The sequence below is a fragment of the Bos mutus genome, chromosome 9 (assembly GCF_027580195.1).
Source record: "Bos mutus isolate GX-2022 chromosome 9, NWIPB_WYAK_1.1, whole genome shotgun sequence".
Classification (NCBI taxonomy): Eukaryota; Metazoa; Chordata; class Mammalia; order Artiodactyla; family Bovidae; genus Bos; species Bos mutus.
In genome coordinates, this window is record NC_091625.1 from 28,097,031 (window position 1) to 28,113,348 (window position 16,318).

The 16,318-nt window shown below is 35.4% G+C and overlaps 1 protein-coding gene across 50 annotated transcripts in view; it reads left to right on the forward strand.

Annotated features, from left to right (window-relative positions):
• The window catches only part of TRDN (triadin), a 415,022-nt gene that overhangs the window by 319,003 nt on the left and 79,701 nt on the right, over window positions 1–16,318 (forward strand). For all 50 annotated transcript variants that reach the window (XM_070376309.1, XM_070376300.1, XM_070376303.1 and 47 more), the window contains 2 exons: window positions 8,966–9,016; window positions 14,311–14,361. In XM_070376309.1, the coding sequence (XP_070232410.1) occupies window positions 8,966–9,016; window positions 14,311–14,361 (102 nt within the window). The remainder of the gene's footprint in view (window positions 1–8,965; window positions 9,017–14,310; window positions 14,362–16,318) is intronic.

Here is a 16,318-nt window from a genome sequence, read left to right on the forward strand (position 1 = left end):
CAGTGTGATGTTGGTAAAAGAATCAACAAACAGATTGATGGAACAAAATGGAGAACCCAGAAATAGACTCACAAAAAATACAGTCAACTGGTCTTTGACAAAGAAGCAAAAATGGAAAACCTCAGAAATAGATTTACAAAAAATACAGTCAACTGGTCTTTGACGAAGAAGCAAAAACAATTCAATGGAGAAAGGATAGTCTTCTCAGCAAGCCATACTAGAATAAGTGAACATTCACAAGCAAAAAGAAAAAGAAAGAATCTAGGTAAGAATTCTACATCCTTATCAAAATATTAGCTCAAAGCAGATCATAGACCTAAATGTAAAACATAAAACTATAAACTCCTAGAAAATAACATAAGAGAGAATCTAGGTTATCTTGGGTCTGGAGATTACTTTTTAGATACAACACAAAAGACACAACCCATAAATGAAAAGTTGATATGTTGGACATTATTAAAATTAAGTATGCTCTGCAAAGCATACTGTCAAGAATATTTAAAGAATAAAACACAGAATAAGAGGAAATATTTGTGAAATACATATCTGGTGAAGGACTGTTATCCAAAATACACAAAAACCTCTTAAAACTCAACAACAAGAAAATGAGCAACCCATTCTAAAAACTGGGAAGGGGTCTGAATAGATACCTCATCAGAGAAGATATACAGATGGAAAATCAACATATGAAAAGATGCTCAATGTCACACATCATTCAGTTCAGTTCAGTTCACTTTAGTCGCTCAGTCGTGTCCAACTCTTTGTGACCCCATGAATCGTAGCACGCCAGGCCTCCCTGTCCATCACCAACTCATTAAAAATTGCAAATTAAAACAATGAGATACCACTATATACCTATTAGAATGGCTAAAATCCAAAACATTGAAACATCAAATATTGGAGAGAATGTGGAGCAGCAGGAGCTCTCATGCTTTGCTGGAGGAAATGCAAAATGGTACCGACATGTTGGAAATCAGTTTGGTGTTTTTTTACAACTAAATATACTCCTATCACATGATCCAGCAGTCATGCTCTTGGTGTTTACCCAAATAAGTTGAAAACATATGTACACAAATATTCCAGCTTTAGCCTGGCTGCAAGCTAGGAACCAACAAATGTATTTTTCAATAGGTGAGTGGATAAATAAATTCTGTTATGTCCATACAAAAGAATTTTCTCCAGTGTTAAAAATGTGTGTGCTATCAGGCCATTGAGGGACATTAAATTCTATTTCTAAGTGAAAAAAGCCAATCTGAAAAGCCTGCAGATTATATAACTCCAACATGACTTTCTGGACAAGGCAAAACTATGGCGATAGTAAAAAGTTCATGGTCACCAAGGGTTTAGGAACAGTGAGGGTAGTGCAGAAGGGATTTTTAGACAGTGAAGCTATTTTATATCATACAATTATGGTATATGTATGGCATACATTTTTCAAAATCCATATAATTAACAAAATCAAGAATGAACCCTAATGTAAGCTGTGGACTTTGGTTGATAATGATGTATCAATATTGATAATTATGTATCAATGGTAACAACTCTATAGCATTAGGGATTTGATGATGGAAAAGGTCATTTATATTAGGGGAGGATATATGTGGGAACTCTCTGAACTTTTATTCAATTTATTGTAAACATTAATCTGCTCTAAAAATTATTATAGTTCATTAAATTAAAAAATTGTATGGAGGAACTTCCCTGGTGACCCAGCGGTTGAGAGTCTGCCTGCCAGTGCAGGGGACGTGGGCTCAATCCCTCATTTGGGAACTAAGATCCCACATACCACGGGTCAGCTGGGCCCATTCTCCACAGTTACTGAGCCTGCATGCCTAGAGCTTGTGCTCTACAACAAAAGAAGCCACCACAGTAAGAAGCCTGTGCTCTGCAACCAGGAAGGAGCCCAACACATGGCAAATAGAGAGAGCTGCATACAGCAATGAAAAAGAGGCCATCGCAATGAAGACCCAGCACAGCCAAAACTTAATAAATAAATAAATCAAAGACCAGGAATGCTACTAAAAAATGTATGGAAATCTCAAAGACTGTATCCACCAAGTGAATTTCATAGTACTATATTTTTACATTTCATACTGAATAGCAGAAGGATTTATTTCAAAATCTTATTCATTTTGTTATATTAGTAATTTTAAGTTAATATTTTTCTTATAGTCAATTATATTTCTTCAAATTATATATATATATATATATATCTCTCCTCATGAAACAAGTTTCATATTTGAACACAGTCGACAAGGAGACATTTATCAAATCACACATAAATGTGTTCGTAGAAGATTTCTAATTGAAAGAATTTCAAAAACAACGTAGAATATATACAATATTATAATTGTCATAGAAAGTAAAAAATGTTATATTTAAAACGAAGAGATGATTAGTGATTTTTGCAACAAATTAATTGAAATTAAGTATACAAATATAGGTGTGTGAGGTTATTAAACACTGGAAATTCACCATTTGAAATTTCTTAGGTTAAAAAAAGCAAATTGCTACATGAAGTAGAGTTGAAATATATATAATTTTTTATTTTTATCCATGAATATCATCAAGTACTAGTGATTTCATTTTACTTTGATAACTTAGCCAACTTGGGACGGCAAAGCTGGGAAATTACTAACCATGAAAGGTGATTATATGATTATTAGGCTTTTGTGTAAAGATTCAAGAGTAAATTTTCTGATAAAATATGGTCACCATAAATTTGGCTAATTTATTCAACAAATAGTTACTAACTTCCTAGCATGTGCCGAATGATATGGTCTCTGCTTTAGGAAAAGAATTTTGAAAGCTCCGACAGACTGGCAGTTATGAAGAGCATTGCTGTGAGGTGGTGCTGCAAGTATGCTCACTCTTCACTTCTAGGAGCCGTCTGTGCTGCTATCAAATTTATCTTCCACTGTGCTCCCAGCACTTACTGTAGTAGTTTAGCTGTCATTTTTATTCTGATGGTCTGGGTTCAAATTTCCCACTGCCATTTAGTAGTTGTGATATTGGACAAGTTATTTACCTCTCTTAGATCCTACTATCATATCTATAAAATCTAGATAATGTCCACCTCCCTGGAATGGGTGAGGAGTGAGAGATCTGTCCCAGTCAACTCTGGCTGCTATCACAAAATATTATAGACTGGGTGGTTTAAACAGCAGAAATTTATTTCTCACATTTCTGGAGGCTAGGACATCCAAGGTCAGGTGCCAGCCAATTTGGGTCCTGATAAAGTGGCTCTTTCTGGTTTGCAAACAAATGTCTTACTATATCCTTCTATAGTGCAGAGAGGGAAAGAGAGGGGGAGAGAGAGATTGAAGAGAAACGTCATCTTTTTCATGTCTCTTCTTATAAGAAAGGGCACTAATCCCTTTCATGAGGGCTGCACTCTCATGAAATAATCACCTCCCAAAGGCCCCACCTCCAAATGCTGTTGCATCGAGTATTAGGCCTCAGCATATCAATTTCAGGATGAAACAAACATTGCAATCATAGCAAGATTTTATGTAAAAATGTCTAACCATAAGAAACAATACTTCATCATCATATGTAAATACACAAATGACCAAGACCTAACTTTGTCTGCCCTTAAGGAAATTAATCATTTAACAAAGATTTTCTTCTTGAAAGAATCATGAGAAATTTGACATCTTAAGTTGAACATGATTACATGAGAAAAATTCATGGCTAATAAAGTTTTCTTTGAAAAACAAATTCTTTAGTGCTCAGAGATTTATATTCCTAAGGTGTCCCAGTTTACCTCAGCTCCCAAAATATAAAGGAATGCTTATTTTATTTTTTCAATAATTGCATATTACTATTCTTCCTAAAAGAGCTGATCATAGATAAAGTAAAATGTACCCCACTGAAGTACACTGCAGAATTCTGATTAGTATTCTCTTAGACCCAAGCTACAAAGCTGGATCAGAATTCAGTCAAAGGAAAATAGTAGTTCGATGACTTCAGGAAGTCCCTCAGCTAAGGTAATTTGAAGAACTATATTACTATAGGAAAGAGTTTGTCAGAAGTACTAGAATACTTAGTCCATTGGACAAGACTTCTGTCACCATGGTGATCGCAAGCTACACATTAAATAAGTTCTATATCTGTTGTTTTGAATTTCTACGCCATGCTTCATGTGACAGTTTTAACATGGTGACACAGACTAGCTTGCCTAGAACCAGACAATGCTTGAGTAATTGAAGGAAGCTCTTTAGAGATGCATATACAGAATTACTGTTTAGTCGTTCAGTCGTGTCTGACTCTTTGCGACTCCATGGACTGTAACACACTAGGCTCCACTGTCCATGGGATTCTCCAGGCAAGAATACTGGAGTGGGTTGCCCTTTCCTCCTCCAGGGGATCTTCCTGACCCAGGGATCCAACCCTTGTCTCTGTGTCTCTTGCATTGACAGGCAGATTCTTTATCACTGAGTCCCCTAAGAAGCTAACCTATAGAATAAGGTAAATAATTAAATGTATCATTAAGACAAAAACAAAATTAAAAATGGCTTCCTAATCAAGTTATACTTACTTAAAAGTTAATGAACAATGTCCCGAGTAAAATTAAACACTGACAACATCTTTTCAGGAACATTCAAAGTTAGTATTGCATAAAACATCAAAATATATTTTTCCTCATGGGAATTATAAGCATAGAATGCTAAACCATTTAGACAACTTGAAAATTCTTTTCTCTGTATTTGTTTATAAAATATATTTTAGAGTTTGAAAAGGATATAAAATATTGTAAAATACTTTTTCTAAAATATCCCTGATTGTCACTTTTATGTTCAGATGAACAAAAAACAATGACAGATGCATGTAGGGCATTGCATATTAAATATTTAAAAATCATACAATTGATCACAATTGAATCACTGTAGAAACAAGGTAAGATCACCTTAGGAAGCAATAGAAATGCAACAATTTAACATAATTTTTGGTGTGATGTACATGATCTGAGGAATTACCTATCATTGAACATAAGGATAGATTGCTCCAGATGTTTCTTTAAAACCATTCTTTCCATCAGAAGGGAAAAAAAAAAAAGGATATTTGATCTTATTCATGATGCTCATGAAACAATACCTCAAATCAGCAGACAAATTATATATTTTCAAAAGAGGAAAGAAATAAAATTTTTGAAGTGACATTATTGAGCCCTTTAGTAGTGCTAGCTGGGAAAGAAAGGTTAAGAATTTTGAATTTTATTCCTCACATAGCCAGGAAGTCTGAACTGCCTGACAGTTCTGTTAGGATCTTTTATACCTTCAAATTTTAGTTTCTTTTTTGCATTTTAGCTACACTTAACATTGACATCAAGCCACAACACTTCTACATAAATATTTTTGTTAATATCCTAATGTCACTAATAGAAAATTGGTATTGATCATTTGGAACAATGAATAATAACTAATAGCCAAATCAAAGGTGGTGCTAGTGGTAAAGAACCTGCTGGCCAATGCAGGAGATCTAAGAGACATTAAGTTCAGTCCCTGAGTTGGGAAGATCTCCTGGAAAAGGAAATGGCAACCCACTCCAGTATTCTTGTCTGGAGAACCCCATGGACAGAGGCGCCTGGGTGCTACAGTTCATGGGGTCCCAAAAGACTGGAGTGACTGAGCATAAATGAAAGATATTATTAATTATTGCCATCTCCTTTATACACATTATTTGATGTTCAAAACAATTATGTGCTGAGGAGGAACTCTAGTGCTGATTTCTTTTATTACATGATTGTCCATTATTTCCATTTTTTGTTGTGCCTGTTTCACAGGCCTTTTAAAAAAAATCTTGCAGAGAGAAACAGTATTGTTATATATACATTTTATCTTTTAGAGGATAATGTTAAAAGAAAAAGTAGATGCTATTTTCTATTTATTTGTCTTGATTAGATATATTCAGGTACCTAAATTAAAAAGAAAAATCCCTGAATTTTTTAAATTGAATATTTTTCTCTTTGAATTAATAGTTTTTATCTAGTAAAGTATAATATTTAAAATTTAGCTTGCTATTTATAGCTATTTTGATCACACTTTTTGTGTGGTATTCATTTTTAAACATCTGGCAATAGTATAACTGGTAAAATTAAGTTTCCTTGGAAGGAAAGTTATGACCAACCTAGATAGCATATTAAAAAGCAGAGACATTACTTTGCCAACAAAGGTCCGTCTAGTCAAGGCTATGGTTTTTCCAGTAGTTATGTATGGATGTGAGAGTTGGACTGTGAAGAAAGCTGAGCACCAAAGAATTGGTGCTTTTGAACTGTGGTGTCGAAGAAGACTCTTGAGAGTCCCTTGGACTGCAAGGAGATCCAACCAGTCCATTCTAAAGGAGATCAGTCCTGGGTGTTCTTTGGAAGGACTAACGGTAAAGCTGAAGCTCCAGTACTTTGGCCACCTCATGGGAAGAGTTGACTCATTGGAAAAGACTCTGATGCTGGGAGGGATTGGGGGCAGGAGGAGAAGGGGACAACAGAGGATGAGATGGCTGGATGACATCACCAACTCGATGCACATGAGTTTGAACTCCGGGAGTTGGCGATGGACAGGGAGGCCTGGCGTGCTGCGATTCATGGGGTCGCAAAGAGTCGGACACAACTGAGCAACTGAACTGAACTGAAAATTAAGTTTATTATTATCAATATATGAATTGATGTCAATACAGGCCAATTATGTGAGATTGGATTTAAAATATGCAGGTAAAAAGTAACACAGGACATCACTTTTTCTTTTAATTACATATGATTAAGAAAATGGTTTTAACTTTCTGGTTTATTTTGCTCTTATATACCTAGTTTTTCACTAAGTCAAGTTTATCTATGTGACAAAAGCAAATAAGATTTATTTAGAGCCTTTAAAAAAATTTTGTTACTAATTGTATTGATAGTTTCCATTTATGAATGAGACTTTAAGCTGCTTTGCTTCTGCAACACTTGCATGAAATATGCACTTCATTTGTATTTCCAGCTGCTTGCAAGACATGTCTGTTACCAAGTCCAAGCTTGCTCTGCTCAACCACAACAAGCCAATAAATAGAAGAGATGAGGTGTTGAGGCAAAGAATACAACTTCATTAGTAAAGTCGGCTGACGGAGAAGATGCCAGACTAATGTCTCAAATTAACCTTTATCAGGATCTGGATGCCAGGTTCTTTTATAGAACAAATGTGGGCAGAGGTGAGGAAACAAAAGTAAGAAAGCTATTAATCTTGCAAACATCTCCTAGAATGGCAAGCCTCAGGCAAGGGATGTGTTCGTTTATTCCTCACTGCCATCCACAGATGGACAGGGTCCTGAACAAAGGCATTTTTAGTCAAGCAAAAGGGCAGAATTCTCTGAAGCAGACCATTATGTATGTTTATAATAACAAAAGCAAAGAAAAGCAAGTGAAAAAAACAGTTCCAACATGGAGTCAAAATTGGCTTTTCCCTGCAACATGTCATTTTTGGGTATCTTGTTGACACATGAAATAAAATACATTCAAAACAAAGATAATGTCTTCCTCCAAAGAACTCTGTTCCCTATGTTCCATATCACAATTGATGGTAGATTATCCTTCTATGAATCAAGAATTCCTGGAGTCCTTTTTTTACATGATCCTCAGCTTTTAAAAAATCTGACTTATGTCCTTCACCCTGATAAACTGTTTTTATTTCCTGACCAGTGAAAGTCTAGTCTACTGAAGAACCTAAACTCAAATGGCATCTTTTCAGCAAAAACCTTCCCCAGTTTTAATAGTAGAACTAATCTTTTTTTCTGTTATCTGTTTGGCTGTACTGAAGAACTTGTAATGTGCATGGTACAATATTTTTCTATTTACTAGCTGTTTCACATACTGTTTCTATGTACAGACCACTTTAAGACTTAGTGATATAAGACAGCTGATTTTACTTTCCTCATGATTTAGAGGATCAAGAAGTTCAGGAGGGATCAACTGAGCAGTTTTTCACTTGGATATCTCCTGTGATTGCAGTCAGTTATAAGCTTGGACTGTGGATATCTAAAGTAATTTGACTTCTGGATGTCCAGGACGGCCTGCTTAGCTGGCTGGCAGTTGATGCTAGCTCGTGGCTGGGAGCTCAGCTGGGGCTGTTGAACTGGATTGGTTGTATGTAGTCTTGCCAGCCTGGCGGTGTTGACTGGAGTATTCACATGGAAGCCAGCTTCCCCCAGAGCTAGCGCCCCTAGAGAAGCAGAAGCAGATAGAAACCACATGGTTTATCCTGATTTAGCTTAGGAATTCACACAGCAACACTTCCACTCTATTCTGTTGATTACAAGTGACTCAGCCAGACTGCAGACTGTGCAGCCCACGCCTCCCCATTCTCTCTTCTGTCCTAAAATGTCCCTTCAGCTCTGTTGCTCTTGGTCTAATTCCTTGCCATCTCTCAAGCTCTTATTCTGTGCCACCTGCCAGAGCCTTTCCTGATTCTATCATTGAGCTACCAGAGCCAATATCTTTTTGTTTGAGTTCAAAGAGACATTTAATTCAAATCTCATATTTCCCATTTATTAATGAGAGCTACATGACCTTGGGAACATGATTTAATCCCTTTATGTGAAAAGCAAGGGTAATAACTGAACCAAAATAACTTTTAGGGCTATTGTGAACACTGTGTGACTAAATAGTAGAGAGCATTCCCTGTGATACCTAGTGAGTAGACAATATTAGCTATTATTCTTATCATATCTTCTTTCTCCGAAGCCCATAGAATTGTATTTGTATGTATTTCTATCTACCATAATCTGCCCCTTATAATAATTTGTGGGCTTATTTTCTATCTTATGCATACTTAGTTCGATATGTTACAGGCAATTTATCCCAGTAGAAACCTCTATCTTGAGTATCAATGCAGAGCCCCTAGGTTCTTTATGCCTCAGTAAACACAATGTAAAGAACTTGCCATTTTTCTCTGTTATTCCTTGTAACCTTTTCTCCTCATGATTCTTCTTGCAGAAATTAGAAAAGAAAAATCTGGGAAGACTTCTTCAGTTCCGAAGGATAAAGGTAATAGAGTCAATTTAATATAACACTAGAAACGTATTAACAAAAGTATCTGAATGTGTCCACAGTACGTCAGTCATCTCCTTGCAGATTTGTGGGTCAGAATTGCATATGACACTCATATATTTGAAAACTTTTGTTTATTTACCTGTCCCTAAATACTTACTTTCTGTTCACCATGATCTAAAAGTATGTTTATTATAATTTCTGAAAGAAAGGAAAAATGATGAAAAAAAATTAAGAATGAAAGGGTAAAAGAAAAGTGTTAAAATGAAAGTAAAGGATATAAGAAGGACTTGCTGCCATGCCCTCTGGTTCTTTTCTTTCTATCCATTCATTAAATCTGTATTTACTGCATAATCTTTCCAAACCTGCTAATCATTGGTGAAACAAAGATGGCAAAGCTAGGAATAGGGAGGAAGACTTGGGAATTGAAATTCTGAATTCTGCTATTTTCAGACTCCTAGTCATGTGCTGTCTGCTTTGGTGTTGTCAGGTTCCTGATTGCTATGGAAGAGCATAACATTCTTTAAATTTTCAACTTCAATCTCTTGAATGAATTGACTTTTCTCTCAATCCATCCAAATTCCAGGACTCTTTCTAAAAATAATGTCACATAAAACTTCAGGTCTTTTCTATTGAGGTCATAATCAAGTCTGAGGAATTAGAGAAGGCTTTTCTGAAGAAGTTATATTAAATTCAAATATGAAGGGAGAGGAGTTATCCAGACGAAGATGTGAGGATTATTTGGGAGAAGTACACAAGCAGGGCATCTGCTCTTTGCCAGGCACATTGAATTCTACTTTATATATTTTGTTCTGCAAATTGTGCTTTATATATACATTTCAGTAAGGAAGGAAGGAAGCTGAGGTATATGTAATTTAAATTACTCAATGTCACACTGTGGGTGGGAAGCAAAAGCAAGAATCAGAGTCAAGTCTGCTGGATTTAATACCCCTTTATTCCATTTTAACACAGATATTGTCTAATCCTTAAACAAAGGCTCTTTTTTTTTTTAATATTCCTCAAAGCACCTTTGCTTTGAGTATAGAGCTCATTACCTATTCTTGAAAATCTATTTGACATAGACAAATGTCTATACAATGTGGAAAAATATACTCATAGTCCTTTTACTAATGGGTGACTCCCGTTAATTCCCACAGAAGAGCTCAGTCCATTTTTCACCGGTGATTACTTGTTCTCTAAGAGAGAGAGAGACTCCTCCTCACCTCCACTCTCATTTTATCTGGCAATTTACAAAAACAGTGTCCTTGTTTGTGTGGAAACTAAAAGTATTATTGAAACACACTACCAGGAAAATCCATATATAGATGCAAAATCTAAACCTTCCTCCTTCCAGTATAGTATGAAATAGACTTATTTTGTTGAGCATTTATGTCACGAGAATACTTAGACTGTATATTATTGTTTGCTATGAAAACAACTCAACAGAAACGTTGGGTCTTACCTCTAACACTATCTTTCAAGCAATGATGATTATAAAAAATTTCAATTATTACTTAAAGACTTCACTTCTGCTGCAGCCTAAACTACTTGGAAATGGTAGTTGTAAACATCTGTCCCGGAAAACATTACCTGGGACAATTTAAATCCACACTGATGGAGTAGCCTACGAAGTAGGCTTTTGTAATTTCTATTGCTGTTGTTGTTACTAACGTACAATTGCAGACAATTTCCTAGGGAACACTTTTTCCTCAGTGTTAAATCCTCTACTATTTGTAAGATGTCTCCATGGTCACTACAAAATCATGTATATTAAAGTCTATTACATATGATTATTGATTTAGAAGTATTTTAAATGAACCTCTTTTTAAATTCAAGCTGTGTTAATGCCCTCGATTATCTTTGTTATATACAAGCTGAGGGCTATTTTAGAAGAATGTTATTGTCATTTTTCCTTTAGTTTCTGAATATAATTTTCTTTACCTAGAAAAATCAGAGAAAATGGCTTATTACCCATACAATTTCAGTGACTTTAACCTCTGCAGTGTTATTGTTTCTGGAATCAGTTTTTGAAACCTGCTGCTGAACTGTGGCAGAGTCAGAGTGCAGCAATTCTACTTGCTACGTAGCTACTTATTTCATGGAGCAGCCCAAAGGTTGCCTACCTTTGCCGGTCTCCTATAGTTTCCACTTGTATGTACATATTAGGAAATCCATATTGAAACAATGCTGCATTTCTAAAACCAGAATTATTACACAGAAATCATTTAGGGCCACATTTACTGGGGATATGACAACCGCGAGTAAATTAGGCATTTAGAGAAACATCAATGTGTTAGTTGCTCAGTTGTGTCCAACTCTTTGCTGTCCCATGGATTGCAGCCCACCAAGCTCCTCTGTCCATGGGATTCTTCAGGCAAGAATACTGAAGTGGGTTGCCGTGCCCTCCTCCAGGGAATCTTCCCGATCCAGGGATCAATCCTAGGACCCCTGCATTGTAGGCAGGTTCTTTACCATCTGAGTCATCAGGGAAGCCCAGAGAACATCAGGCTTGTGTATTTAAGGACATATAGAGAGGGCTGGAGATGATCATTACAAAGAAAAGGAGCCAGAGAAAGACACATCTTGTTGGCTTTTGCTGCTGATTCAGCTACTGACTCTCTGGGATAGTAAGTCTTCTCTACATCCTCAAGTGGGCAGAGCCCTGCTTAAGTGGCCCTGACCACCCAGAAATCAGACACTCCTGTTGTAGTCCTTCTGACATTCACCCTATCGTCTTGCAACTTGCTTCTTACAACTGGTCTAATTTATCTGAGTTTGTGGGATTCACTGATGGTCCAAGGAACTGCAAACCAAACTGTAACCAGGCAACAAGGAGATTAATTATTTCTCTTCTATTGAGAATGCAATAATAGCACCTGCAGGTGCCTCTGGTATTGGTGTAATATGATGGACATTAGAGTTATTGACTAGTTTTGTGACTCAGGCTTGTGTATGTTTGGATCTAATGCCAGGGAATTCTCAGCAGAGCTTATCTTCTTTCATATTCATACCCAGCGCCATGCACCTGAGGTTTCCCCCAACTTCTATTTGTCTTCTTCACCATACTTTTTCTTGGCCATTCCCACTCACCAAACAAAAGCTACCACTAAGGATATGGTAAGTTTTCAATGACTTTGCATCTGATCCCTAGTGATTTATTCATCATGAATTCTCACCCAAGTTCCTTATTGCCTTTGACTCTGGGAGCAGGGTACAGGAATGGAAAACCTGGAATGATCTTCCTGTTTCTTTGTGAACTTTTCTACATCACCACCTCCCTGCCAGATTATTTTGAGAATTCCAAGTTATATCCCAGCACCTTTAAACATGTTCTAGATCCTGATAATGAAGATTTCTAAGACTTCCTGTAGGCTCTTGGTTAAATGTAAAGAAACTACCATATTTATACAAACAACACACATGCAAAAATGTGCTCTCTAATGCTTTGCTTCTGACAAAAAAGACAGTTAGGTTGAAAAAATGTGTAAATAGCTGACCCAAACCAATGATATATTTATTCTTCCTAACACAGAAGTGAAGAGTTCCCATATAACCCTCTCCCATTTTTGGTCAGCTTTGGCATCCTTGGGTAGTTAGGGACTGCTCAGACCACCCTACAGACTTCTTAAATCAGGTCAAAGTCCCTTGAAGTCAAAAAGGACACGCAAAAGAAATGAGATGCAGGAAGGTCAGTGCAGATGACCCAGCATGGCAGCAAAGGAATCTTCCTGTTAGCAACTTGGAAATAAAAATCATTTCTATTTTCTGAGGACTTTCCCCAAATTTACAGTGATGGGTTTATGGCCTTCAGATAGTTTTAAAAAGTCTGTCTGTTTTCCACATCTTCTTTCTTTCTCCTTTAAAATCAAAGCAGTCCATGGGCCCTCTTCTGAGGTCTTGTACTTTACAACTACTTTAATCTCACACAATTGTATACAGATATCCATTTAAATCAACATGCTGGATTTTGAATTTTGAAGTTCCAGGCATTGCATTCTCCCATCCCACCAAGGATCTGTCCCTATCAACACTTCTCATTTTACAACACATTAATTCTTTTGGTTTAGCCAGGAAATGCAAAACAGTAAATTACCACCCTCATCCCGAAAGAAAAAGTTAATGAAGCTTTTCAGTCTGTTTATTCAATTCATGGCTCTTGGTTTCATTTTCACATGCTGAAATGTGAAAAAAAAAAAAAAATGGATCCTATTTATTCTTAGCACAATAAATAGCAACAGGGACACTTCTTTTCCACCAAAACCATTAAAAAAATTCTACAAGCCTATGGCTATTTAAGGCTATAGTTTATATACTGAGAAAATCTTGCTTTGAGGGACACAACCTTTTCAATGGAACCCCAAAATCCATTCTTAAAATGATCAAACTCACCTCAACTCAGTGAATTCTGAGTTGCTTGAGTGGCATGCTCATTTACAAATACCACCACCATATTTTTTGCATTCCATCCCACACCATAGAAGGGAATAGGAAAAAAAAGGGCTGGAAGGATTGATTTCTTTCTTTCCTTCCTTTCTCACTGTATTATAAGTCATTTTTGTCCGTAAAATAGATACTGAGACTTAGTGTTGCAGAAAAGGCAGAGAACTGGTTTTATTTTCTATTTTTAATGAGTTACTGAGGGAGCATAATGTTGTTCAAGGCATTGCCCCTTGATTTCTCTGGAACCCATGATATGATCAGAATCATTTTGTATTTGAACCTAGTAGAATAAGTGGAGTTTTACTTGATTTGCTTTAACTAAGGACCACATGTTTAAGACATTGGGAGCTCATAGATGAAACTGTCTCAGTATTTATCTTACTCTTATTCTTGAAATCTGTTTAACTTGAGTCTGATGACTAAAACACCACATTTACATGATATATGCAGAGTTTTCCATTTGATTGTTTATTTTTTTGAAGAAACATAGCCTGAGAGAAGTAAACTAAGTTAGTGCTGATTATAACAGTTTTGGAAGACTTCTAGATGCTGAAGTCATGTGTTTTTTTTAAAATCACAGACAAAGCAAGTTCCTAGCTATCCAAAAACTCATCCTCTTAAATGAATACATAGATTGTACATCATTCTACAATTTACATTTATTTTAAAAAATATGACTAGAAAATGGCTTGTTGTACTCTATACTGTTCTTTATGATTAAAATTATTTTTGAAAGAAAACATCATATCATTTCCACCTTGGTTCACCTTACTGATAGCTTATTGACTCCACTGTGTGTGTGTTAGTATTTTGATCTTGGTTTCAAACACATGTTCAATGTTTCTTTCCAGAGCCTATTAAGGAAAAAGAAGTAAAGGTTCCAGCCTCCCTAAAGGAAAAAGGTATTACTCTATAATGAAATGTGAAAACACATTGATCCACCTATTGCATATTCAGTTACTTGCAATAAGGCCACATATTATTCATTTATTTTTTTATACTTTCAAAGGTATAACTTTCATATGTACTTCTGTGTTTTGATGCAAAGGGAAAGGAACTTATTCTCTATTGTAAAATTTTAAATTGTACTGTGAAACAACATACGAAAGAGTAGCCATGTCAGAGATACTGAGAAAGCTTAGAATGTCTAGAAAACAAGTTCCTACTGTATAGCACAGGGAACTATATCCAATCTCCTGAGATAAACCGTGATGGAAAAGTGTATTAAAAAAGAATGTATATATGTGTAAAACTGAGTCAGTTTGCTGTATAGCAGATATTGGCACAACATTGTAAATCAGCTTTACATAAATAAAAAAATACATATGCTGTTCTGATTTTATGAGTCTGTAGTAGAAAATCTATATTTTATAAATATCCTAAGGTTAATCCTATTAGGAGTGACCATGAAAACCAAAGGTTTAAGATACAAAAAAATACTTTAAATTTCTCAGTGATAGCTTGCCATACTTTCATTTCAGATACAGTAAAATCCTAACAAATTTTATAGCTGGGAAACACTTAGAGGTAAACTCTAAAGATTTTTGGATGAGGTCCAAAATCCTCACCCTATAGATGGATAAAACTGAAATAGTCTAGAAACTTTTCAAAGTTATTATAATTTGCAGCAGAACCTGCATGAGAACTCTGATCTCCCAATCAAGCACTATGATCTTACTAAGGGGTCTTATTAGCCCTCTGGCCTTCCTATTATACTAGGCTCATAGGTATGTGGATTCTGATATGCCATGCATCAAGTTACGTTCCCTAAAATGTAAGTAAATATGTTAAGTCCAATGTAATACATTTAGTTTCTAATTATCCCAGTAACTTCTATGGGCCTGGTATCATTCTCCAAATTGTCTAATATTTCTTATCATTAAAATGAACATATTAGTGAACCAGTAAAACCATGAAATACACCTGCTGTATCGAATGTTCAAATAGAGCCCATTTCTACTTTACCCTGAAGAGAAATCTGTGTGAACTATTGACCAGTATGCAAGGGCTTAGTGTAAAAATCCCAAATTATTGGAATTGTATTAAAAGAAAAGGCTTTTCATGAACTTGTATAAACATGTGTTGGCACTGAGGGCAATGTGGAAGTGCAGTGGGAGGGGAAGCTGACAGAAGACTTAGTGAGATACATGAAGGATGCAGGAGAGACTCCATTAGTCAGTGTAGCAATGGATTAAAAAAATACCCTCAAGTCATATATTTTCTTATTTTTCAATTAAACTTAAATTAAATGAAATTGTTATTTAATGAAACAAGAAAGCACAGCATAATTTTTTTCTTAGCCCACATAACGTACTTAATTTATTTTAAAGTACTTAAAGCAATAAGGATTCCAAACCTATTAAGGCATTCATGTTTCACTTTAGAAAAATATCATATCCGAAACTTTATTTTTATTGTCCCCTATGTAGTAGTTATTTTGATGCTACATACGCTTTCAAGTTATTCTGACATAATATGTAAATTCAAATATTTTGCTTGCAGGAGAAGTCTTACACATTATGTTAAATGTTCAACAGACAGCAAAATGTTGTTACATTGTATTATTTGAAGAATGAATGAATTATGAAGACTAAAGACATTCTTTGTATTTAGATAATTTATTTCTTTAAAATAACTCTACATTTCTTTTTCATGATCTGTCAATTTCAATAAACATTTATATAAATATCTAAATTGAAAGATTTGATTCCATCAAGTAATTTAATCATTCAATGATGTTATAACTTTTTCCAAACTAAGATATAAGTATTAAAAAATGAGGGACAGGAGTGTTATACATTTCCAGTTTTATTAAGAAAGCAAAATGCAAAATTTTTCCCCACTAAAAATGTGTGTGGA